The sequence below is a fragment of the Serinus canaria genome, chromosome 1 (genome assembly GCF_022539315.1).
Source record: "Serinus canaria isolate serCan28SL12 chromosome 1, serCan2020, whole genome shotgun sequence".
NCBI classification, from domain to species: Eukaryota; Metazoa; Chordata; class Aves; order Passeriformes; family Fringillidae; genus Serinus; species Serinus canaria.
In genome coordinates this window covers 12781611-12807797 of record NC_066313.1, presented here as the reverse complement: position 1 = coordinate 12807797, position 26187 = coordinate 12781611, and the positions used below count along the sequence as shown (strand labels likewise).

The window sequence follows — 26187 nt, the reverse complement described above, 5'->3', positions numbered from 1 at the left end:
GTAGTGGCATAAATTTCTTTCCTGCATTGATTACACTGATATGCATCACATGTATCAATTCAAAAAATGTGAACAATATTGTATTTTGGTTGGGTTTTTTTTTTTTTTTTGTGGTAAATCTTAAAACCTTAATGACAGAGTGAGATCATGTTAAACTAAGGCCTAAGCAACTTTGATTTACATGGCAGAGTATCTAGAAAAAAACCAAAAATCTGTTATGTTACAAAATTTGGAAGTCTATCCTTCCAAAGATACTGCTGTTTCAGAAGAGAGGATATGAAACATTACAGACTCTTTCCATTTGTCCTTTCTTTTCAAGGAATGAGTGGAACTAGACTTTGACATGTTGAATGTAAGTTATGTGCTGGCACTATGATTCTCTCTTTTTCTCAGGCAAAGTTGCTCCTACAGCATTGACTGAAACCACAAATAGAGAAAATTTAGGAGAACATTCGCCTCTCTTATGGGTATCCAGCCTTCTCTGCTGCCTCAAAAGGCCAGAAGAAACAGATGCATTGAAGAAATGAATGACATAATAACCATAGGAAAAAGGCAGAAATTTGTCCTATCATTAATTATTTAAAAACATTCAAAAGACACAATTGAAATTCTTCTCTTCAAGATGAGTCACTTTTTATTGTCTCTTCTGCAGAGAGTACAAATACTGATTATTTAGTGTTTTCAGTAACAGATTGGCAAAACTTACTTGGCTATGATTTCTCTAAATACCTAATAAAGATCCTTCTTTAAACACATCCAGAATAGTTTGTGTTGATTCCACAAAAGTTAATGCTTCTGTTTTTCTAATGGTCACAACTTCTATTTTCTTCCACTGTTTGAGAATTCCTACTTATTTTGTGAAGTGAAAGCATTTAGAAACCATTTATTTTGGTGAACAGGAGTGGACTCTACAGCCATATTTCATAGCATTTGTGAAATGCTATCTATATTTCATCTCAAATTTTGGACTTAATTATCACTAATCCATAAACATGAAATAAGTGAAAGCTGAGATGAGTCTCATTGCATGATTAATCCTTGCACAGATTTTACAAACATGAAATTCTAGAAAGTTTCCTGAATAGATGTTAATATTTAGAATGGATTATTACCCAATTAATTTCAATGTACTTTTTATTTTACCAAATAGAGACTTAGAGAAGAAAAATCACGGTTTAATTCCTAAAATTACTCCAGAAATGCTGTCTGCCTGAGGTTTTTTATTAATTTAGAGATCCTAGTTCCTAGTGTCCTTCTCTAGGCACAGCATTACCACATCACCCTCAAATCCATTTACCCCCTCCCCCCTTAAAATCACTTAATTTTATACAAATATTTTTGAAGTATTCTTTTGAGTATTTTCTATTCCAATTTTCTTCACTCTTATGGACAAAATGATTACATTTTCAGACTAAAGATGTTTAGTCAGCTCAAACTCATTTTTTTTCTGTTACCAAGCATATACTTGAATGAGAGAATATTTCTCTTTCCTTCCACTTGCCACTCTTGAATTGTTAAAGAGGTCAAATATATACCTCCTCACTCTTAAGTAAACTTGCTCCCATGCCCTGATACCCTTTCTTATCTTGCATGAACACTTATTCCTAAAAATGAAAACAATATGAAAAGAACAAACTTCATTGAAATATGGCAAAATGGTACAACTGAATAAAACCAAATATATTTTTCAGATATATGAGACTATAGGCTATATTTACACATAAAGCCTCACACACCACTGGTGCAAGAGCAGCAAACCTGATACAGACATCTTTTAAACAGAAATACAGAATTTGCTGGTGAATCCTGTTTCATTTAAGATTATGGGATGGAAATTATTTGCTCATTCATTTTGGCTTCGACTTGCAATTCAAAAATCTTCCTATCATTACCCCTTACCATCAGTTTTTCTTTGCCCTTTTTAATACCTCCTTCCCCTCCTCACAGAATCTTGGCATTATGATAATGATTTTAAAAGATCTTGGATTCCAGAATGCATAGGATAAATGCAGAGTGTGCTCTATCGTCACCAGCAAGCTCAAGAAGTGTTACTAAAAGTAAGAGCAGGAAAATATTGTGGGAGTGGTTGAGATTTCAGAAAGATCTGAGCTGTAAGTGTATAACTTGAGTTAAAGATGGTTTACATATCAGAGGGGAATTACTAGATTTTTTTTTCATTTAGGTATCTGAAATTGGCTTTTTAATCCTAAGGCTTACAGGTCTCCCACCAGAAGGGAAAAGGAGAAGAGAAAGGAGGGGGTGGAGGGAGAGAGACAGTACCACTCCTGTTGTCTACCATGCACACTAAGTTAAGGACAGACAAACAAATCCTGCTGGTGAGTCACAGCCACTGTTCTACAGATACGGACAATTATTCATTACAAAGATGAAACATTCTAACTCCAGCACAGGGGGAAGCACTGCCTGAAGTCCTTTGAAATGAAAGAGCACTCCTGTGCAAGAAGGAAATCTTGGGAATGGGTGTGGGAGTGGCACAAAGCAGGAGGAACGAGTGCTGAGGGTCTGGAATTCACATCCTCTCTGCATAGGCTGCATCACTGGAAGTGTGTTGGGAGGTAACATTTCATTTTTATAGATGTATAACAGTATGGATTTCCTCCTGTTGGAAAATTTCTGACATGTCATTGCATGGCTTCCTCTTCTCTGCCTCATAGGACATCCAAACCCTTCACTTGCTGCAATCTAGAAATAACAGTGCTCAAATGAACTAGTTCAATTAAATAATTCTGCATCTCAGCAAAGCTTTATCACCTGCCACCACTGCAAGAAAAATCTGCCCTCTTATGCAAGAAATTGACTATGACACCTGTTACAACCACCCCTTTTGTCTTCATTTACTACCAGTATCTTTATGCTGAGTTGAACAAGACAGAATATACAAAAATGCACCTTTAAGAGAAAATGAAAGCAAAACAATGTCACATGCACACTAAAATTGCAATTTAAATAGCAAAATGTTCCGGTGGGATAACTGGTTTAAAATTTGGAAAAGAAGAGGTCTACATGAAGCTTAAAGAACTAATTAAAGATACAGTGGCTTTTAAATGTTCAAAGCAAACCATTAATATTTCATTTGCAGAGGAAAATTTACCAAAAATAATATAGGTTAAACATGAATATTACAGTATTGTAACTTTGTGCAAACAGCCTGTAAACTTAAAAAATCTCAAACGAGGAGAAAGAGTATTATTACTGCATTCCTCTAAACTGATTTTGGACTTCATTTTAGATAATCCCCATAGTGTCAGGTTCTCTGAGTAAGATTTTTAAATTTTTTTCCTTCTTGTGATACCTTTTTTTTTCTAACTGGTATTTCAAATGTGATTCTAACAGTTCAATAGAGATTTCTTGGAGGATTTTTTTGGGAGAGGGTGGGTGAAAGGGAAGGAGGAAAAGGAGTGTTGGTGTTTTGATTTACACAAAGGAGAAACAGAAGTTCAGATATTGAATGATATAGTCCTTGACTGAAAATTACCTGTAATGAAGTTATCTGACCATAATTTTGTCAGATAACTTCATTATCCAGTTATCTGGCATATTTCGACTTGAAGAATTAACTAAGTACTTTTAAATTCCTTAATATCCTTACTAGAACTAGTTTTAAATTTTCTTTTTTTTAAGTGGTTTTAAGAGCCTGAGGATTTTAGATACAAAATGCACAGTGCTTCCCTTTCATTTGAGGCTGTTTCTGCCTTTAAACTAGCTGTTAACTAGTCAAGAAACAATGAACTGTATTTGTTACAGCAGACACATTCAGAAGTTAATTGCTGACATAGATTTGGCAGCTGTCCCAGTACAGGAAGAAAAGAATGTATGGATTCAAGCTACTTTGAATTCTAGTCAGAAACACGCACCAGCAACATGACAACGAACTTTGCACTCAAAAAGGTCCCTCTTTCAGAAGGCTGCATTAAAGACTGAAGATTAAATAAAACATCTTGTTTACCAAAGTGACAGATTTGGTCTGTAAAAACCAACAGTCAAGATTTAAAAATCAAGGAACATATTAGTCGCAACAAACTAACCTCTAATAAAACTGTAACTGTTCCTTTCAAGGAGCATATTTAAACATAAGAAACCCCCCTCCACATTTTCCTTAAAGTGAAAAAAAGAATACATGCTACTAAGATTCCCACATAATTTTCAAGAAATATTTAAATGCTAATTAAAGATAAGAAACACAAAAAAATATTTATAGAGAAATTAAAGCTATTCTATACACACACACAAAAGTCCTTGTATTTCTGAGCAACTTGCACTTTCTGTTGAGTTACTCCAGGGATACATGCTAGCAATTTTAATCATAATTTATCTTGTTTGTGTTAGTGTAGGTTATACTTTTGTTCATCTGAGTAGTCTCTACAGAAAGACAGAAATGTGGTCTTATTTTAACCCTGCAGAAGCCAGGAGGGGAACAAGGGGAGCAAAGCATCCCAGACGTCTGCAGAAGCAGTGCAGGAGCACGTGCGTGTGCCTCTCATGCCATTACCAAGGCTGCAAGCAAGGCAGCTGCCCAAAACATTCCTTTCAGTAACTCAGTGAATGTACACTGAACAGCATCCAGAACAGTTATATGGAAGTTATGTTACTGACTTGGAAGAAAAAACATACATGTATCCATTTCAAAGGCACATCGTCATTTTTCCAAGTCATCTGGGGAAGAAGTGCAAGGATGAATATTCATAGATTAGCAGAAGGAGGTGGTGACTGATTTTATAAATGTTTGAAATATTATTGGTTTAAGAGATAAATATACATTTTCATATAGGATTAGAACTTTTATTGAAATGTTGGGTTCTCTGCTCTCTACATTGCCAATGGTTAAAGCACAGAGAACTCCTACTGCAATGAAACACATCAATATATATGAGTTACATCAGTTACTTGAACAAAAGTACAGCTGCATTCTCTGTACGTCTCTTCTTTTTACAATCCCCTTCTTGTTCTTCCACTGGTCTTTTCCAAGTCCTTTAGACCTAACTCTAAATAAATTATGCTGCTGTTTATACAGCCAATTCAATTTACCGCAATAGATAACCTCTTGTGTGTACAAACAGTGAAGGGGACACATAAATTTTGCCCCTCTAATTACTCTGTTCTCTCATTTGTTTTAAGGGATCAGGGAATGTGCATTCCAATCTACATTCCAGAGCCCTCCCCATTTCTACTGTGGGGTTAAAGAAACTACACAGGGTTCACCAGCATTTGGTACCCTGTAAACTGCTTGCTCAAAACACCTGCCTAAGTAACAATATTGCCTTTTTAGAACATTGATTAAATACACTGACTTATTTAGCTATTTCTATATTTGAAACTAATATTATCACTTATTAATTTTGCATTTGTATTTCAATGTGTTTGTGGATCATAGAAAGGCAGCTGTGTAACAGCAAGGCGCCTGTGTTTAAATGGAAACAAAACTAAGGAAGACAAAATCAGGCCCACCTTCACTCCCAAAAGACATAAAACCACAACTACAGATATCCAGTCTGGCAATTTTAATAAATGGAGTTTGCAGGAAAGAAGAAAAAAGCTTGGTCAGGCTCTGAACATATCAATACTGGAAACATTCTTCTCACCCAATTTTATGCACCTGAAATATTACCAGTCCAGCATTCACAACCAGCTTAAAACACCAAAATAGCCTGGATGGCCATTGAAATAGAACAGTTTGGTTATTCTATTCAGTTCTTCAAAGAGATACATGCTCACAGATCTTATTTCAAAACCACAAAAAATAATTTCTGATGCAGTGTCAGAATAGTGAGAAGGGAATATAAAGCTTTAAATACAAGTCTTACACGTTGTTTTTCACTCACGTTAGTGTGTTTTTTGCTTTGTGCTGGGTTTATTTGTTTGTATTCCTCTCCTTCCCCCTCTCCCCCAGGAATGTATTTCCCCACCAAAAAGCAGAGTTCCATTTGGATTCCCTGCTTTCTTAAAAAGAACCACTGAGAATTCCGCTCAGTAATCTGCAGATTTAAATAAAGATTTCTGAGAGGTACTCCTTAGGATTCTAAAAAATATGCTAAATCAAGCCCACCAAAAATATCAGCCTCAGCTTAGGCCCATTTGAGACAGAGCTCCTGGAATCAACATGCATAGCACCAAAGACCAACAGTGAAACCAGCTGACAATCAGCACATATTTTCATGTCAGTTTGGACTCTGCATCACATAATGAAATAAAAGCAGGTTGACTGTTACAGCATTGAAATGAAATCAAACCAGCTGGTTCATTTCTGTATTCATGATGCATTCTGACTTTTCTCAAAGTTTCTTTATGCTTAATTTCACATCAGTTAAGGAAGAAAATATCCAAAGGGGCATGACTTCACTCATATTTTAATTCTTGAAAGACATTAGGTAAAGTAGTTTCATAATGTAAAGGAAAAAAACGCGCAAAACCCACTCAAAACCACCCCAAAATCCCCATTCCAACAAAAAAACCCAAAGCCCAAAATCCAGACAAAACAAGCAAGTATTTATTTAGGTAGGAATTAAACCTTGCACAAAGGTATTTCATGAACAATTGAACTCAGACTGGCAATACGATTTTTTTTTTGTAGAAATGTTTATTGTGAAAAGTAGCTTTTGTTTCACTGTGCAGTTTTTTCCTAACAGCTTCTTAGAAAAGCTTACATTCTCATTTCTGCTGTTTTAGTAATTCTTTGTCATAGACATGTGCAGCTATTTTTAGGAGCAAATTTCAGAAAAACATCAGGTAACAGGATTTTAACAGGAGGGATTGTCTTCCAGTCTTATGAGTGCTATGTAAGACTATGTGTTGCTTTCATTAGGAAAAAAAAAAAAAAAAACATGGAAAGGGTGGTAAAGCACTGAACCAGACTTCCCAGGAAAGCACTGGAGTACCATCTCAGGAAACATTCAAAAAATGTCAGAATATGACAGAAGACGGGTTTAGTGGTGAACATGGTGGTGATTCTGGGTTGATGGTTGGTAAACCTAAAGGTCTTTGACAACCTTAAAAATCCTAGGGTTCTATAAAAGTACCCTCTGGACTATGAAAACCAAACACTTTTTTTTAGCAGACCTACCCCTTAAAAAAAAAAGAACAAAACAGTAAAAAACTACATTAAAAAAACCCCAATCACCTAAACAAAACAAAACAAACCAAACCAAAAAAAAAAAAAAAAAAAAAAAAAACATAAAACTCCCACCATTGACCAAGACACATCTCTTGTTGGAGGAGCACAACCACTCAGGATTCCTCCTTCCATTCTGCTTGAGTTTCCCATCTCCCCCCATTACAACACTGGTGTTTTTGATCAAACATTCACAAAAGTACTTAGATAATTCAGTCATTTGCAAGACAGATAGGGATGCTACTTATTTAATATCTAGAGGTCACAAGAATTAGAGTTGGTATAGTTATGCACAGAAATGTTATTTTCTGCAGTGCTACCTTGCATTGACTTGTATGTCTAAAGACTAAGAGTACTTAATAACCTTTGAGAACACTCCTCAGTGAACATCACAGTCTGGAAAATAGTCACAAACATAGTTAAGGTGCAACAAAGCAATAGCAACAGTCACTAATCAGACTAAAAAAAGAGTAAGGTTTCCTGAGAATAGCTTTATAATATTTACATGATGATAAACTCTTAATTTTCTGGTAGACTCACTGGCTACAGTTATCTGCCCTGTTTTAAAATGAGCACAGAGGAACAGAAATCAGAACTCTATCTAACAGCAGAAGGGCTTTTCCCTGGAAAAGGATGCTTTCTGGGATTGCTTAGTTGTGCTTGTTTGGTTTTTTCCTAAATCAGATCATATGTAACTAAAAATGCAAAATGCGTGATTCACAGAGAGGTCTATTTCTTTTCATCACCATTTTTACTCTTTATTTAATAGTTTCCCTAGCCATATCTGTTTTTTTATGCAGCAGATAAAGTGTTCATTCATGTACCTAGACCACCAAAAAAAAAAAAAAATAAAAGGCTATCAGAGTGTGGCACAAAGAGCTATACAGAGTGAAATAAGTGATTCCTGGGATTTCAGAATACAGATAAGAATCTTTTGATTTAAGCTATTCTTTGCAAATTTTATAGAATTTTAAATGCAAGATCAAAATTATTTTTAAAATTAGCAGCACGTACAAAGGCCACGCAGTCACAGAATTGAAAATCACTATCATGACAGTAAACAGAAACCTATAAATTTTCTTCCAAGAATGGTAAAATCAGAGTAAGTCTGCCATATGTTCAGCAACACTATATAGAAAATATAGAGTTCTCAGACCCAGCAAGATAAATTTTTTATAAACAAAAATAATATAATCCAAAGACAGAATTCTAATTCACAGAAAAGCGGTGCACAGGTGCTGGAAAGGCTTATTTTGACTAAATGCTAAAAGCTGTTCAACCCAATGTGTGGAATTGCCATAAACTGGCACAAGTCCCTGGAACATCTGATGGCTCAGACAGTGGCACTTACAGACCTGCAGGCATGACCTGAATACTGAGTGCCTAAAGAACAATTTTGACCAGTGTCACAAAGCCACAGACCAAAACAAACAAGTAAACCAAAACTCTCAAAAACTCAAGCAAATGAATGATGAATTTAGTGATGGATTTTCATACTGAATGCTAAACTTCCCAACACAGTAATAGCCTGAGCTACAGCTAAGTGGCCATGATGATTAATTGCAATTTTTGCATTTGTTTTCAGAGGGAGACAATGAAACCAGCAGCTTACAATATTTACAATGTAACTTAGGATTTATTATTAAAAAGCTCAGAGAAAAATATTCTTTTTGTGTCTTGCACTTTATTTCTTGAATAGAATCTAGCACACCAGAACACCCCTTTAGCTTCCAGTTCTTTTGTGCTCTTGGATTAGCCCCACAAATTTTTCAGCACTACTTATAAACATGTCCACTACTTAAATGCACATAAAGTAAGGGCTTGATTTTTCTATTCTTCACTGAATCAAAATTCCCACATACTCATATGGAATTTATACAACTCCTGAAAGCTTCAATCAGACCCAGAAAAGTGCAATCAGTAGAACCCCTGAAACACTTGACTTCAGTGGGAGTTCTGTGGCTGCAGGGTGTGCACAGTTCTGTTAACAGAACTCATCTCTCATAACACTGTTTTCTTAAAATAAAAGAAAATAAAAGTCTGGAGATGTGGCATTCATATTATACTACAGACAATCTCCACTAGGAAAAGTCAGCATTAGCTTCTGCTTAACTCTAAATCTGGGTATTGTTCCCCAACAGAGAAAGCACAGGAGCACCTGAATTTCTGCATTATTTATTACAGACAGCAATGCCCAACTGGATATAATTCATCTTAAATTCCAAGATAAGACAAGATTTACAAAATTAGCATTCCAAGAACAAAAAAACCAAACAGAAAGCAGCAAAACCCAAAGATTCTGTTGCAAAATAAAAATCCCTCATACCACATCATTCAGGTGATTAGCAAAAACCAGGTTTAAATGTTGTGCAATGCTATCTTTGCAATTCTCTATTATTGCTAAGATAAAACAGAAACATTTTAAAAATGCAAAGAATTTAAGGCTGCGCTTTGTGAGAACTGGTGCAGCCTCACTTTAAGTGCTGCATGCAGTTTTGGCTACCTCAATACAGGAATTCTATCAGAGAACATCCAATAGGGGACCAGGAGGAGAGTGAAGGGTTTGGAGGGGAGGCCACATGAGGAGCATCTGAGGGTACTTGGTCTGTTCAGCCTGGAGCAGAGGAGGCTGAGAGGAGACCTCACTGCAGTTACAACTTCCTCATGAGGGGCAGAGGAGGGGCAGGCACTGATCTCTGTGGTGACAGTGCCAAGAGAATAGCCTGAACCTGTGTCCGTGAGGATTTGGCTGGGTATCAGGAAAAGGTTCTTCAGACAAATGGTGACTGGGCACTGGAACTGGCTCCACAGGGAAGTGACCACAGCACCAAAGCTGACAGAGCTCAAGAAGCATTTGGACAATGTCTGTGGCACATGGTAGGATTGCTGGGGTCTCCTGCACAGGGCCAGGAGTCAGATACTGTGATCGTAGTGGGGTCCTTCTAACTCAGGGCATTCTGTGATTCTGAACCATCTTAAGACTAACAACTCTTCTTCCCTCCTGTACGTATGCTACAGAGTCACTGCTTTTTTGTCAGAAATTAATTTTCATCCTGAAGGGTTGGGTTTGGAGTTTTTTGTTTATTATTTTTAATCATTCTATATCCATTTACTCATGTATCAGGCTTTGTTTTAAAGTATCTCTGCTCTTTTCACATGTTCATCCCTGGGAATCATCTTTCTAGCGATCAAATCTCTCTCAGCATTTATTTCACCAGGATTACTGCTAGATGAGTTTTAGCCCTCACCTCCTTGTAAGGCACAACTTGCAACACTGACTATAGTGCAAAAGAGATACTTACAAACAAAGAAGGTTTTTTAAAATTGGCCTAATGCAGATCAGCTTAAAATTCAAGTACTTCACACTACTATTTGTTAAATTAAAATAGCTCTTACCAAAAGGATAGGAAAATAAATTGCTTAAAAAAAAATAGGGAACTGACTACTAAGGAAAAAAAAAATCACTGTAAAGCCCATGAATAGAACACGTAGTTCTGAGTCCATCACATGAGAGATTGGCAGCTTCTCTGTTATGTGAAATTTCAAATGCCACAGAAGAGTCAAGCAAGGAACTGGTATGACTCCACTACTTTCAGCACCACAATTAAGGGACCGAACATTATTTTTTCAGACTTCTTTTTTTCATGTGTAAGTTGTTGACACTTTGTACCAAGCAGATCAAAGCACCGGCAGATTTAGGAACAAATTCACGCAACAAAGACCTGCCAAGATTGTTAAGGAAGATCACACAGATATAACCTGACATATCCCTGAACACTGTAGGTGCACTGACAGAAGTATCACACTCCTCCTGTTCTGTACTTACTTGTTCCTTTATGACTCCTGCTTTGAGTCTCTGTTGAGGTCACTGGAGCACATCAATCTTTTTTCTGATCCAGTAAGCACATTAGTTTATGAGTATGGTGTGTTCAAGAACTTCTTAAAAAATGCTGTACTATGATACTCCAGATAACTGGTCTCCAGTACATTTAAGATATCCTCATTTGCTATCCTCTTCCCCATGAATCAGCTACACTGAATCTGTAGTTTACTCTGCTTTGACCAATAAAAATAACAATGTCATAATATTAACACAATGCAATTGCACCTTGATTACATGTATCCTCTTACAACAACAACAAAAAAATATTGTATCATCAGTTAAAGGTACTGTTCATAATAAGGTGCAATATTATCTCTTCCCTCCTATATATATCTATCTGTATCACATCTTTGCATTTCTGTTTTTAAATACTTTGTTATTTTAACCATGGACCTGAGTTCACGCAAGCCAAATTCAGCTGAGTACAAAGGTCTACAAAGTTAATGGGTTTGAAATTACTTGCAGCTTGACTGAATCTGGTGCAACATCTTTTAGTAGCAAGAAAATTGCTGGCAATGAGTGTTTTTAATCTGAATTCATACTATGCTCTAAAGGGCACCTCTTGGGCAAAGGGGTCAGGACAATGACTTCTTGTGAGAAGTATGAATTTTTCCAAGTATGAATTTTGGATCAAAGCTGACATTGTTTCTTAGACTACAACTGCAATGCAAAGCATTACTTTAGTATTAGCTAATGGGAAACATCATCTTGAAAAGAAAAGTTTCATTTGTATCTTTATAAGTTATTCATAAACTAAAACTCTGACTATTGCTGAATTATGAGATTATTCATCTACCTCTGTCCACTGTTTAGCAATACTACTCAGGTAATTAGAACACCAAATGAAAACCAGTGCAGCCTTCTAAAGTCCCAATATAAATTTTGTTAGAAGGAAAAATTTAACTCAGCAAAATGAAAATGAGCCACTTGTATTTTCCTCTCAATTTTTTTTTTTTTTTTACCAAGAGCCACTACATCGTAAATGAACATAAATTAACATATCAAAGATCTATGCTTTTTATGGAAAGATAGTTCTTGAAGGAACTTGTTTAGTTAAGAGGATACTTATTTCAGTAATGATAGGCAGGACTACTAAAGAGGCTGACAAAACCTCCATAGTACTACATGCTGCTTCCCAATTTTATCTGGATGTTATCCATCCAGGAATTGGATATTTCAGACAAGATTATGCTTGGACCATGGAAACTGATAACAAATTATACCCTTAGTTAACAGATCTCCAGGCTTGCCAAATAGGTTGCTAAAAGACTTGTTCTCTTCATCCTTTTTGCAATGATCTTTATGCATCACCTAAAGGGCAGGTGAAACCAAAGAACTGCATTTTTTTCTTTTCCAGAAGAAGCAGGAAGCTGGTAAAACATTTCAGCAGGTGTTTGGCCACGAGTTTTTAGTGTTGTTCTTAAATAGGCAGAGACTGCGTAATGAATCTTGAGTTGATGTGAATCTTTACAATCACCTTCTTTCCCAGATTAATCTACTTGAGACAGTAAAATGAGTAAACTATTGGTTCTTCTTGTCTCTCATGCAAACACAAACTTAAGTCAATGGATGGTCTCCTATGACTAAAATTAGCAGAGTTTGGCTACAAGCATAGAATGGCTCAGATTGGAAGAGAATTTAAAGATCATCTCATTCCACCCCACTGTCATGGGCAGGGACGCTTCCCACTACACCAGCTTGCTCAGAGCTCCACTCAAGCTGGACTTGAACAACCCCAGGGACAGGATCCACAACATCTGTGTGAATCCTGCTGCAGTGCCTCCCAAATGACAATATTCACAGATATCCTAACATCTAAGCACTATGTTATAAATATCTCAGTCTGCAGTAGATCATTAGACTTGCAGTTCAGGCGATTACTCCCATGCATTCATTAATGATCCAGCTGCTAATGCACAAATGCAAAGAGAGAAATTTTCCGTTAATCATCATTTCCTAAGTCACAGCAGCAGCATAAATGGACAGTGTTGCCTATCTCATGCTGTTTCAAAAATACATGCTGGTAACCTCCTGCCATTTCAAGAGATGCCTTCACATACTCCAGTGAAGGCGCTGGAATCAATGGATTCCTGCTAAGAATGAGCCTCTGGTTTGGTGCTTCCATGGAGCCACTCAAATGCAGGACACTCAAAGGCTTGGAAGTCTTGTGAACACAAGGATTTCTAACTTTGTTGATCCCTGTATTCTTCTTTCATAACTTTTATTAACACTTACATGTATTTCTTTTCTAGTACACAGAGATTTTAATATTGTAATATGTCCCCACAAATAGCTGTAACCTGATAAATGACTCTCCCTGCTTTTCTTTCTTTCTATTCAAAAAATTAAAAGGTAGGTTCTCTGCTAATCTACAGCAAAACAAATCAGAAAATGTCTTCTCCAATTAATGATATCATCAATCAATAGATAACAGATAATGAAAAATCTCAGGCATGTAATAAAAATAAGAACCTTGGTACCTTTATTTTTGAAAACACCTCATTAAAGATGCTATGGCATAATAAAAGGCATCTGAAAAGTATCTTTCTTAAGTTAACTCTTTTGTTTCCTGATATCCTTAAAAAATATACAAACACATTCAAAGAGTTTTAAGAAGAACTGAGCTACAAAAGCAATAAAAATATTTTGGTAAAGAATGCAGAATTGCATCACTGAAGCTGGACATCCTCAAATTCTTGAAGTAACAGCAAGTAGTGCTCCAAATGCCCTATTTAATACTAAAAAATATTCTGAGTTTTCAACTAGTTACCAAAAATTGAATATTCTAGTCAAATACCTAAAATAAGAAGCAGGTAAATACACCAAGGGGGAAGCCATGAACTAGGTCAGAATTAGGCAATGATTGATTGCTCAGGTCAAAATAAAAACTGGTGTTAAGATATAAACTACCAATAGGCCTGGATCTAGTCTATGAGACTTCATCAAACCTCCAGATTTGAATCTCTCCAGTCTCTCCTATTCCTGATTTTGAAGAGACATTGAAAATGAGTTCAAATGACCTGCGGAACTTACAAATACACATCATCAATTATATTGCCCTTATTTCTTAAAGCAAATGTGTATGCTAAAAAAAATTAAAACAAGCAAACACAAACCAAAACACTCCCCCCAAAAAAAACCAAACCAAAACCCAAGCAAACAAATAAAACATCTGGCAGGAATTAGTTGAAATAAATGGTTTAAAACCTGAATACCATCCATTATCCAGATTCTTCACCTGGAGAAGTTCATATCCTACTCTTTCAATAATAGATTTTCAACTCATAGACACAAATTACAGTGAAGTTAAAACATGTGTTTCCCAAAATGTCATATTAACTTGACCCAATTGAACTGGACCCAAATGGCATGTGCTGAATGTAACTGTGAGATTACTGAAGTAACTTGAAAGAAAATCAGTAGGTAAACATGAGCCACTTGCAAAAGGCGCCTCCAATAAAAGGTCAGTGAAAGGGCAAACAAATACTGCATTTTTTCTCAAAATATTTGTTGAAGAAGGTGGCCATGAAAGGCAAATAATACATAAATTCTTCTTAATAATCCAGCAGCATTTCCATAGATAAAAATAATGAGTTTTCTAAATAAATGTGTTGTGCTGTTAGAGGAAAAGTCCAAATTATGCTATTCAACCTCTAAGAATTTGAAGCTCTGTGTCTATGACCTTATTGTTCATATGTTGCATGATTAAGAGTTACTGCAAATGATGAAAGTATCTCTAATTCCATTTGTATGGGAGTGTTTTATTTATATTTATACAAAAAATATTGCATATTTATTTGTATGAAATAAAGCTCTCCACATATTTCTCATCTACCTATTTTTAAGTCAATGTTTCAGAACTGCTCATCAGTTCATGCTTATTTTCAGGCAGGTATTTTGAGTCTCATATTTACCTGAAGAGGAGAACATAGCCTAAAATAGAAAAACCAAACATGATTTTGTCAGATTTTTGTTTGGTTTAGAAGGGTGAAAACAAGAAGGAAAGATAACAGCTGTATTAATCTTAATGGAATAGTACAAATCAACTGGTAGAAAATGTCTAGTTGAAGTCTCAGGATCTGCTTCAGATTTCAGTGTACCATCAGAGTAAAACTGTAGTTCCACTTAATCCAGTAAAGTCACTGATTTCAAAAATTCCAAATGTCATGGGTTCAGTACACAAAAAACAGAAAGAAGCAGGATTCCAGACTGTTGGTGAATAAGACACACATACTGGCATCTCCCAGGGGAATGTTCCTTGTTAACAAGCAATCCCTTTAGAGCACTTGTAAAGAGAAACTCTTCACAAAATGCAAGAAGAAACTTCATACCAAAGCACTGAAAAGAAGAAAGTTGAAGCACAACATACTCACTCCTATGAATCCTCCTGGATGAGCACCAAATAGGTTGAATTCAACAGGCAAAACATTTTCGACTGCAACTTAAAAAACAAACAAACAAAAAAACCCAAAAAAAACCAAAAAATAACAACTAACTTAAATAACTGTGTATTATTCTGAGTGGTAAAAAAATAGGATTTTACAATTTGGGAAAATGTCCATTTCACCCACTTCACATCAGTATCCCCAGACACTGGTAAAAACCAAGGAAATTTAATTTATCACTACATCTCTTAAAAGGCAGATTTGCAGAGTGCAGTATGCTCTTTTTTGGTTTGTGGTATGGTGGGGAGTATGTGTGTGTGTTTTGTTTCAATTTTCATTAAAGCAAAGCTAATTCAAGCTCAATAAATTGTCTGGACAGCTTTGAAATGTTAAGAAAAAAAATCCTTTTGTTTGAGCATAATAACACTGCCAGTTAAACTCCTCCCTTGTGATGAAATTAGGAGAGGGACTATTTGGCCCTGGTAGATAATTATGACATTCATAAGCTCCTAAAGTAAGGGGCTGGGGGAGGGGGTGCCTGTCTGCTACTTGTTCTCCAACTGCTCTGATTTTCTGGAACAGAACAAATACAGCACAGTTCCCTCTCTCCAGCCTTGAACACCAGCACTTCTCAAAGAAAAGGCTTCAGTCATTCTTCATAAAATCTACTGCAGCTATATCCTTCACAATATAAATCTTGAACCTAAGAGTTTCAATAGTTCCAAAGTAAATTATCCAAATGTAGTTACTGACTTTTTCTTAGCCATCCAAACTATCTGAAAAGTCATAATCATTTAACACTCACATAATAATGCCTTTCCTAAAAACCAACAAAAAGTAACCCTCACAAGCACCACAATCTTCATTTGATGATGTAAGTGTTCCTCAGCACTGCATTCCAGAAAAAAAAAAAATCCCAAGAGTTTTTGGAATAGCGTCTCAAATAATTTGATTCACTTCAAGAAATTCTCAAGATTACTTCAAAGTGGTGTCAAAAAAAAAAAAAAGTACAATAAATCATCTCAATAATGTTCATTAAAATTAAAAAGAATAAACTCCCCCCCAAACACCACTGTAGAAAATGCCTCTTCCCTAGCAACCTAAATGGGTGTATTTTCCATATGCAGATGTTCTCCCATTCCCATTTACTATGCCCTGCTGTGGACTGAGGCTGCACATTTCTGTTACTTCTACAGTCAGTTAAAAAATCATACTCTGCCACTGAAATTCCTTTATTAAAAAGAATAAAAGGAAGCTGTTTCTTTAAATCGAGGGAAATAACTTACTATCAATATTAGGTTTATTCAGCTTTCCTCCTCTTCTTTCCACCCCCCCCCCCACACATCCTATAATTCTTAAAACTCAGTTTAATAGCATCTGTAATTTCACTCCATTATTTATCTCCTGACATTTGTGATAGTAAGATACCTAAACTATGCAATCCTCCCACGCTGCAGAAATCGCACTTCACAAAGTCGCTTTCTACCCTTCCTCCTTTGGAGGAGGCGCATTCCCCATCCCTACGCAGATCATTACACCAGGTGGACCAATGCAAAGCCTGTAGGAAGCGTTCCCCTTCTCCTCCTCTGCCATCCCACGGCCGGCTGTACCGAAAAGCCTCCGGAATGCTCCCGAATCGCTGCTCCTCGGGAGACCTCCCCAGCTCACCCCGAGGTGCCAAAGGCAGGGGAGCATTTTCTATAGAAATTGAGAACCGAATAATTTTTTAATAATTGCCGCCGAAAGAAACCGCCTGGATGGTGCCAGGCTTAGCCACAGATGCGGGGAAGGAGACTTCGCAGCTGCGGTTCTTGGTACCTCAAGGCACCATGCCTGACCCTCCGTCCCTTCCTTAAGCGCCACAAATATCACTGCCCCTGCACAGGACACCGTGGGTGGCACATCCAGCCCCAGGACATTGCGGGTGACACAACCAGCCCTTCCAGCCCCGCACAGAACACCGTGGGTGGCACATCCAGCTCTGCCAGCCCCGCACAGGACACCGTGGGTGGCACATCCAGCCCTGTCAGCCCCGCACAGGACACCGTGGGTGACACACAGGACACCGCGGCTGGCACATCCAGCCGTCTCAGCCCGGGAGCAGCGGGGCGAGGCCGCCCCGTCCCGGGCACTGCCCGGCGCCGCCGTGGAGCTCGGCCGCCCCCTGGCGCCCGGCGGCGGCAGCGCGGCCCGGGCCGGCCCCCGCCGCTCCCGCTGCCATCCCGCTGGGGCGTTCGGGCTGGGTGGGGTTTATTTCTCCCCTAAAACCTCCTTAGCAAGCGGGGCCGCAATCCACCCCCTCAGATGCAGGGAACGTAGCCTCTCACGGGGCAGGGGGACAGCGGGAGCGGGGACAGGGACAGCCCCGCGCGCCTCAGAGCCCCGGCCGGACGCCGGGAACTTGCCCGAACAGTTTCCAAACACCGCGGTGGTTATCCCTCACCCAGCGGCTGCGCCCCTCCCGGCGCCCCTTCCCGCCCAGTCTCTTGCAGGAGCACAAATCCTTAAGTAACCACGCAGGGGACATCAAAAAATAAACATATATATAGCTATATATATATATGTGTGTGTGTGTATATATATATATATATATATATATATATATGTCAATATGTAAATATGTCAGCCCAGAAAACAAACGAAACCCCGTGGCCGCACCACAACCCCCGAGTCCGCGTATCTCGAAGTACGTATGTGTATAAATACACGCACCTATATATATAAAATATGCATATACATATGCAAAGGACGAAGCGTGCCCGAAGGCGCCAGCCCGGCGCGCCCCGATCCCCGCACACTCCTGCCCCCGCGGTGCTATTCCATGGCACAAGGGCTCCGCACCCGCGCACAGCCCCGCGGCCCCGACAGCGCCCTCCCCTCCGCGCCACCCCGAGCCGGGGGCTCGGTGTCCCGGCAGCGAGCGGGGAAGGGTCTTCCAAAGAGGAGAAACCCCGACAGGGAGACTTCAGGTCAGGTTTCTCACGGACTCCCTGCTCCTAAGAACGAAGCCCAGACTGCCTTCCCCGCGGGCAGACGTGGATTTTAAAGACCAGTGCTCGGCAGATTTTGTGTAATCGCTTCATCTCTCTCACACATTTATCGGGCACAAAAAAACAGAAAAAGACAAATCCTATGCAAAGCAGCTAAGTGCATTTAGACTGTCCAGCTTTTTTTTTTCCTTCCTCATAAATGACACCTCTTGAGGACTGAAACGAAAAAAAAAAAAAAAAAAAAGAAAAAGGTGGGCGATGAAGCAAGTTTTAGGTCCTTCTTAAATTGGTTCCAGGATAAAGCATTGCTTTAATTTTTTTCTTCGTGTCTTTTCCTTTAATTTGAACGAGTGGACAGCATAGGTAAGAATAATAATTAAAAGCAAAAAGAAAAAAAAAAAAAAAAAAAAAAAGGAAAAAGGCGGCCGCGCTCCTACCTTGCCCGCTACTGAGGAGCAATCCGAGCAGGTAGAGAGGCAGGAGGCTCATGTTCAGGAGCTCTCGCCGGTGGACAGTTCCAAGTCGGAGGATGCTCGGCCAGCCCAGGCAAACCCTGCCGCTGCCGCTTCTGCCTGTGCCGCCGCTGCCCGCGCAGCCCCGCACCCGCGGAGCGCCGCTCGCCAAGTGCCGGCCGCGCCTCCCGCGCCGCGCTATATCGGCGGGGCCGCGCCGCCGCGCAGGGGGCGGGCGCACGGCGGACCGGCCGATCCCTCCGCCGCACTCGCGCCCGCCACAGCGGCAGCGGCAGACCCGCAGATTCTTCCGCCGCTCGGAGAGGTGGCAGCAGGACCGGAGCATCCCTCCGTGCATCCCCTCCTGGATCCCTTCCCCGATCTCCCCGGGTGTCCCTCCCCGCACGCCCGCCTGCCGGCAGCCCCCGGCAGGGTGAGGCGGCTCCCCCCGCCTCGCCGCCGCAGCCCCTCCGGAGCCCGCTGTCCCCGCCGCTGACGGAGGGGACGCAGCCTAAAACGGAGAGGCGGCGGCTCGCTGGAGAATCCCACTGGGAAGCCCTCAGCATCCCGGGAGAGCGCGGGAGCGGCGCTCGGCTGCCCGCGGGCCGGGATGCTCCCCGAGGCTGGAGTGACCCCAGCACCCTCGTTCCCCCCGGGAGCGGGAGGCGTGGGCTGCGCGGGGCTCGGCGGGGCCCCCGCTCCGCCCGCGGGCCGGACCGCGCCGCTGAGCCCGCGGGAAGCGGCACCGCCGCCAGCCCCGCGTACGGGCGCGTCTGTAACTAATCCCGTCGGGTTTGTGTTCATTCTGCTGTCTAGGAATTCACTCGGTTTGACTTCTGTTATTAGTCCAGAGGGGAAACATACCTCTGCTATTCACAGCTGCGTGAAATAAAACCGGTAAAAAATAAATTGCTTACCGTTTGGATGCTTTGGTGCTATCTGGCTGAGGATCTTGCTTTGTGAGGAAAAAAACCCGCAACCTGCATAAAGGGGTGGTTTTTTTGTAGAGCTTGACTTTGAAGAGGTAATTCTTTTTGAGGGGGTTAATTAAGCTATAGGCTCCAAAGCAGGTTCCATAAATTTGTCACCTTACCACCTGTATGATATATGGAAGGAGATAGAAGTAGATTTATATTAATGTGAAGCAGTGACAGTGGATAATAAAGGATTAATCCAAATTAACACATCCCTAATATTTTTTCCCGACCCTTCCCTTGCCCTTTTCAAGAGGATTTGGGGAGGAGGAGGGAGACAAGGAGTCCCTTTGCAGCAAACTAATATGAACGACATGATCAGTATCTCCAGCTTGGCTCCTGCTGCACAGTAGTCTACAAAATTCTGAAGTATAGGAAGAAGAAATATTTTTCTGGGAAGAACAAGATAGGGGATAAAGTCCAAATTCTTTCCCCAGAGGGTGGTTTTAGGACACTAGGGAATGAAACAGAGTGAACAGAAAATGCTGGTAGAAGGGAATGTGAGGGCTTTTTGCCATTGATTGGTTGATCTACACCACGTAAATCAGAATCATATTGCTCAGCTCCACACCTCACAGTCCTGCTCTTAAGCTAAAGATTTTGTAATATAGTATAAAAGGAACAGATTCATATATATTTAAGTGGAATAGAACCGATATCCCTCATAAAGTTTTGGAAATCCAAAATATGGCAGCCTCAGCAAAGCCTTACAGGTCAGAATGGGATTTATATTTAGGAGGTGCTCTGCTCGTGAATGTCGTGAGAGATGCTTAATTGCAGGAACTTTTGGCACCAGCCTTTAGTGCAGGTTCAGGAAAGCACAGCAGAGGAAATTTTTTGGTGAAATCTCCCCAGGTGTAAAGGTTCCATTAGCCCTAGTACACAACTACAGGAATAGACATCATTAATAAATTAATATAGAAAGGTAATGAAAACAATTATTAGATAAAAACCTTAAGAATAAAAATAAAATTTGCTTGGCAAAGAGCAAGAAACCCTCACTATCAAGTGGGTAGGATGCCAGTTTTATTTTTGCTGGAGCATTTTCATCCAGCAAAAGTGGAATAATTAGAAAAAATAAAAGAAGTGTTAATAAATAAACCCAAATAACTTGTACACATACCTGAACATCTATTACCCTATAGTTGTGGGTCAGGATTTCAGTCCTTGATCTGTACAGGTTCAAGGAATGAAATCCATGTACAGATGCCCCACCACAACACGGTACAGAAGCAAGAAGGAGGTTTCTTGCCCATAAGAATGCTACTATCTCAACTTTGCTTATTTTAAATTATCAATTATTATGATGAGAATTTCACCAGTGTCAGGTCTGAGTGACTAGCTCTTTCTCCTTTGAAATCAGGCGAGGATGCTCTTCTTCCAAACAGGATTCCTTGTCCTGAGAGCTCTGCCCAGTTACTTGTCTGCAGCAGTCACCAGAGCACACCATGCAGGCTGTCCACCACACATTGGAACAGCATTTGGAGAAATCTGTTGTCAATCCAGCTTTTCAATGGAAAGAGGAACATGCTTTTCACTGCTCTGAAGAAATGGAGTAAAACAGAAAAAGATGATAAAGCTCAAAAATAACCACATTCTTGTAATACCACTGTGAAATACAGAGGCCTCCCTGAAGGAAGAGGCAGCAGCTGGTTGGCCCATCAGTAAGCATGTAGCTAAAAGTACTCATCATAGGGTCTCGTATCCCACCTGAAATGTATGTTAGGGTATGTTTAGGTTCCTCCTCCACAGTGGAGAGGCAGAGAGAGGAGGGGAGGATGGGACAATGCACATAAGTGTGCAGGGTTTCATTGTTTCTGCTGCTTATGGAACACTCATTAGTTAGAAAATAAAAATCTCTAGATAAAAGTGTCCCGCAGTGAACCACAACAGCAAATCATGCTGAGGTCACACAAATGGGGATTAGAGAGATGCAGAAATTAAGCACAAATTTTCTGCCATCCAAAGCTATATGACACTTGGTGCTCATGACCATACATTAAATGAACCAAAAGATGAAAATTTCAAAGTGCTGTAAAACATTAATTAGCACCAGTAGCAGACAGACCTGTATTATTTCCCATGCTTTGGCTTATAGTGTTATTCCTTAGAGTGTGCTGTTTGCTGGGAGGAAGGCTGACGTGGAGTTTAATGGCTGTGCTTAGACAAGGGCACAAGAACACATGATTTCTGGACAATACAGCATGTAGAACAAATATGCTGGCAGGAAAAAAGCATATGTTATGTAAGTTTTTTTGGTTTTTTTTTTGAAAATTTAAAATCAAGAGCAGAAACAAACTACAGTGAGTATTATCCCATGTGAACTGCTAAGAGGAGCAGCATCAAGTATAATGATCATTCTGCTGGGGCAGTTATTTCAAAGGTGAGGAACTCAACCTTTGATAGGTTCCCAAAGCAATTAAAACACAACTTCAGTGACTGGAAAGTCTTGCCAGGAAAATCTCAGGGGAATAGAAGGGAAAGTATTACCTAACGTTACCAAACACATTTGATTGGTACCTTAGATCTTTTGGGGTATCACACTCGGAATTGAAGTGGATATATCTGTAGGTTCCCTGTCTTTTACACAGTAGCCTCCAGCTTTCACAACTGTGCTATCATGTGCAGCTTTTCTCCCACAAAGATTTACTAGCTGTGAAGTTTGCAAAAAGACAGCAAGAATTAATTTTCCCCCATGTTGCTTACTTGTTTTGCTCAGTGAGATTATTTATACAGAAGTCTCTCCTCCCATATGAATAAAAGCAGCAGAATTAGGCTCTGGCAACAGAAACATTTCAAGCTCTCATCACTGCACTTGAGTCAGTTTACAAGAACTGAGGATCTGTAAACTTGCTGTGACTGAACTTGTCAAGAAACATCTCCATGGTGTTTTTACAAGGATTATTTTATTTTTAAGTTGATTGATAATTGCATGTTCAATGCAAATGTAATTAAATAAAGAAACTGAAATCTTGGTGATGATTTGATAATGGATATTTATCCTGAAATGCATGTTCCCCAACGGACATCCAAGCTGCCAGAAGATCCAGCTGGATTTGCTTACATGCCTTTAAAACTTAAATGTTAAGGGAGCACCTTAAAATTAGCTAAGAATTTTAGGGGAACGTATGGCAATGGCACAGTTACAAAAAAAAAAAAAAAAAAAAAAAAGAAGAAAAAAAAAGTCACAGAGATTGTATATCTGAAAATAACTGGTGAGGAGCTGTAAGGAAATTGGCACAACTTGTGAGCAGTTGTCAAATGTTTTGGGGAACAGGATGGGAGAGAAAAAAGGAAAAGAGATAAGACAAAAAACCTCTTCTTAGCAGCACAATATGTTGCCCTTGCAGGATAATGCCTTCTGCCAATAGGGTAATTTTCAGAGGTGCATATGAACCAAATTGCTGATCGTCTCCAAAGTGAGTAATTATCCCAACTAGGGTGCTTTCCTATGAAAACTGCAAACACAATTGAAGTGGCACTAAGATAAATTATACAACAGTGAACAGCAGCATTATTGTGGTGAGGAAATGATGCACAATAAACAAAAGAGTTTCATAAATGTTTACACCACATTTATGTTTCAAGTTCTTATAATCTTATAGGGACTTTCATAAAGATATAACTATCATAAAGATCTAAAATTACTATGATTTTGGATAAACATTTTATGAGAAAGAGACAAATTTGTTGTTTCCACTCTGTTTCAAGTCACTCTTAAATAAAGAGCTCTCCTTTCTGCTAGAGGAACTTAAAACAAACCTGAAATTATTCAGATACTAAGAAGAGATTCACATATTTTTTTCGGGGGGTGGGGAGGGATAATTCTTTGTATAATTTCTGGAACTGAATAATGACAAGGACAAATATAAAATAATTGTGTCTAGGTAAAGACGGCTGCTTAATTTTTGGAGATAGCAAGGTTGTTTGAAGTACAGTGTGCTAATTTAGTTACAATATAAAACATTGTGCTGACGAAGAAATCAATACCCTGAATTTATATGTCTGAAAGAAGCATCATACACTTCTGTGTTGGTGCAGTGAAAGTAGCACTTGAGAGACGAGACAAGTTAACTTCTCTGGACTCTGGAGGCAGATTTCCAAAGGTTCAGTGTTCCCACATTTCTATATGTGTGACTTTATTCCTCTTCTCAGATCAGTCACTCAAAAACCATGAGCCAGCAACAGTTATTACCCCATCACTATCAGGGACAGATATTTGGGCAGGATTATGGACATGTTTATTATTTCACCTGAGAATGAGACTGCCAGTGCTAAGATGCTCCAGCTGGCTCTACATAATTGCCTACATATTCAGCAACATGGCAGGTGTGTACTTTTTCTCTTTTATGGGTACTTACAAACAGACTTTTTCATGGTAGTTCCCTTCTTTCCTATCAGTTAGCAGTGGTTTATTTCATACAATTTCTTGAGCAAAGATGTTTTCTTTTTTTTTTTTTTTCCCAACTTGGTAATATTATGAATGCTACCAAACAATGCTTCATAAATTACTACATTTTCTTAACTCATTAGAACTTTCACCTTCATGCCTGACAAGTGTAAAAACCTGGTTTTAGTTGCTGAAGTCCCACCATCCATTTTTTACCATCTCTTCAATGAGAACTATCCCTCCATGAACTGTATTACCAGATCATACAAGTAATAATACCTGGTTTAGTGCAATATCAGTTAATTTAATTGAAGGGAGCTTCAAGAATATTTTATTCCTGAAGCACTGAAGAAGAGGCAACAAGATTTTCTGGCCTGAGCCAAGATGTGCAGACGTTATTTCAGCATGTGGAATAGCAAAGAATGGTTGCTACATGGTGAGAATTTGAAGAGCAGTTGTTTTTAAAGTGGTTGTGTGTGCAAAACACAAACCTTTCTCAGCTGCTGTTCTGTGACTGTGAAACTTGTTCCCTGCAGTGCTTTGAATCACGACGAGTTTTGGAGACATGCAGAACAAAATTTAAATCACCCTTTTTGAGCCATCCGTGCTTTCATTAAGAGCAAAGACTAAAAACGTACAAAGCTTCAGACCAAAGTAAGGTGACCTGTAGAATGTAAAATTAGACATAAAGGGAAAATTTTATGGATGCCTTTGGGTTACATTTCTGTATTGTGTTGTGGGTGGTCTGGAAGCCAGACATGCCCTGGCTGTGTGCCCTGGGAGCCCAGAGCCCCCCGAGTGCTGGGCTCATCCAGAGCCCCGTGGGCAGCAGGGCAGGGAGGGGATTCTGCCCCTCTGCCCCCTCTGCTGAGACCCCACCTGCAGGGCTGCATCCAGCTCTGGGCTCCCAGCACAGCAAGGACAGGGACCTGCTGGAGCCAGGCCAGAGGAGGCACCAAGGGGAGATCAGAGGGATGGAACAGCTCTGCTGGGGGGAAAAGCTGAGAGAATTGGGATTGTTCAGCCTGGAAAAGAGAAGGCTTTGGGATGACCTCATTGTGGCCTTCCAGTGCCTGAAGGGAGCCCACTGAAAAGATGGAGAGAGACTATCTGCAAGGGTCTGGAGGGACAAGGGGGAATGGCTTCAAACTGAAAGAAAGCAGGTTTAGATTGGATAGTAAGAAGAAATTCTCGACTGTGAGGGTGGTGAGGCCCTGGTACAAGTTGTGGATGTCCCACCCTTGAAGTGTCCAAGGTCAAGTGGGATGGCACTCTGAGCAACCTGGTCTAGTGGAGGGTGTCCCTGCCAATGGCAGGAGGGCTGGAATTACATGATCATTAAGGTCCCTTCCAACCCAGGCCATTCTATGAGTCTGTGATTCTGTGAAATATGTTCTACATTTTAATTATTGCCCAGATTAGAATGTCTGGGATTCAGAGCTGTCTGACTAAGAGACATCACTGTTCCCATTTTCATTGGAATTGGGTAATAATTGCTGATTTATATGTGATACAAGTGAGCAAGGGCTGTTGACAGTCAGTGAAACCTTCACGGAGGACCTAGAAATACATCTTTGTTTATATACATTAATAAGTCTGGGGGAAAGGGAACACATGATTTTGAGTTTATTCACTTGTCCAAGTGATAAAAGAACCATCCAATTGCCCACATATCCAATTATTAAAATGATCATGATGGAAGTGCTTAGCTGTGATTTCAAGAAGAGATCAACCAATAAATAATGATAGAAAATCAAAAAAAACATTGCTTTTAGTGTAAGACTTTAATGAAAGCATGTGATCTAAACCCCATAATTTATACCCACACTTATCTTTTAATTCAATTTCAGACCTACAACTTCAGAAACTCTTATTCATGAGGAGACATCTGCTGTTTTAATGAGATATTCTGAGCTCTTGACATCTTCAAGCATATTGATACAGCAAGTGGTTTCAAAGGTTAACCATGTTGGTTACACATTTTATT

At 39.6% G+C, this 26187-nt stretch overlaps 1 protein-coding gene across 3 annotated transcripts in view; it reads right to left on the bottom strand.

The window, feature by feature from the left end:
- The window catches only part of NCAM2 (neural cell adhesion molecule 2), a 267992-nt gene extending 249001 nt beyond the window's left edge, over window positions 1-18991 (bottom strand). For all 3 annotated transcript variants that reach the window (XM_050978893.1, XM_050978895.1, XM_050978903.1), the window contains exon 1: window positions 18822-18991. In XM_050978893.1, the coding sequence (XP_050834850.1) occupies window positions 18822-18873 (52 nt within the window). In that variant the 5' untranslated portion in view covers window positions 18874-18991. The remainder of the gene's footprint in view (window positions 1-18821) is intronic.
- Between the last annotated feature and the right edge of the window lie 7196 nt (window positions 18992-26187).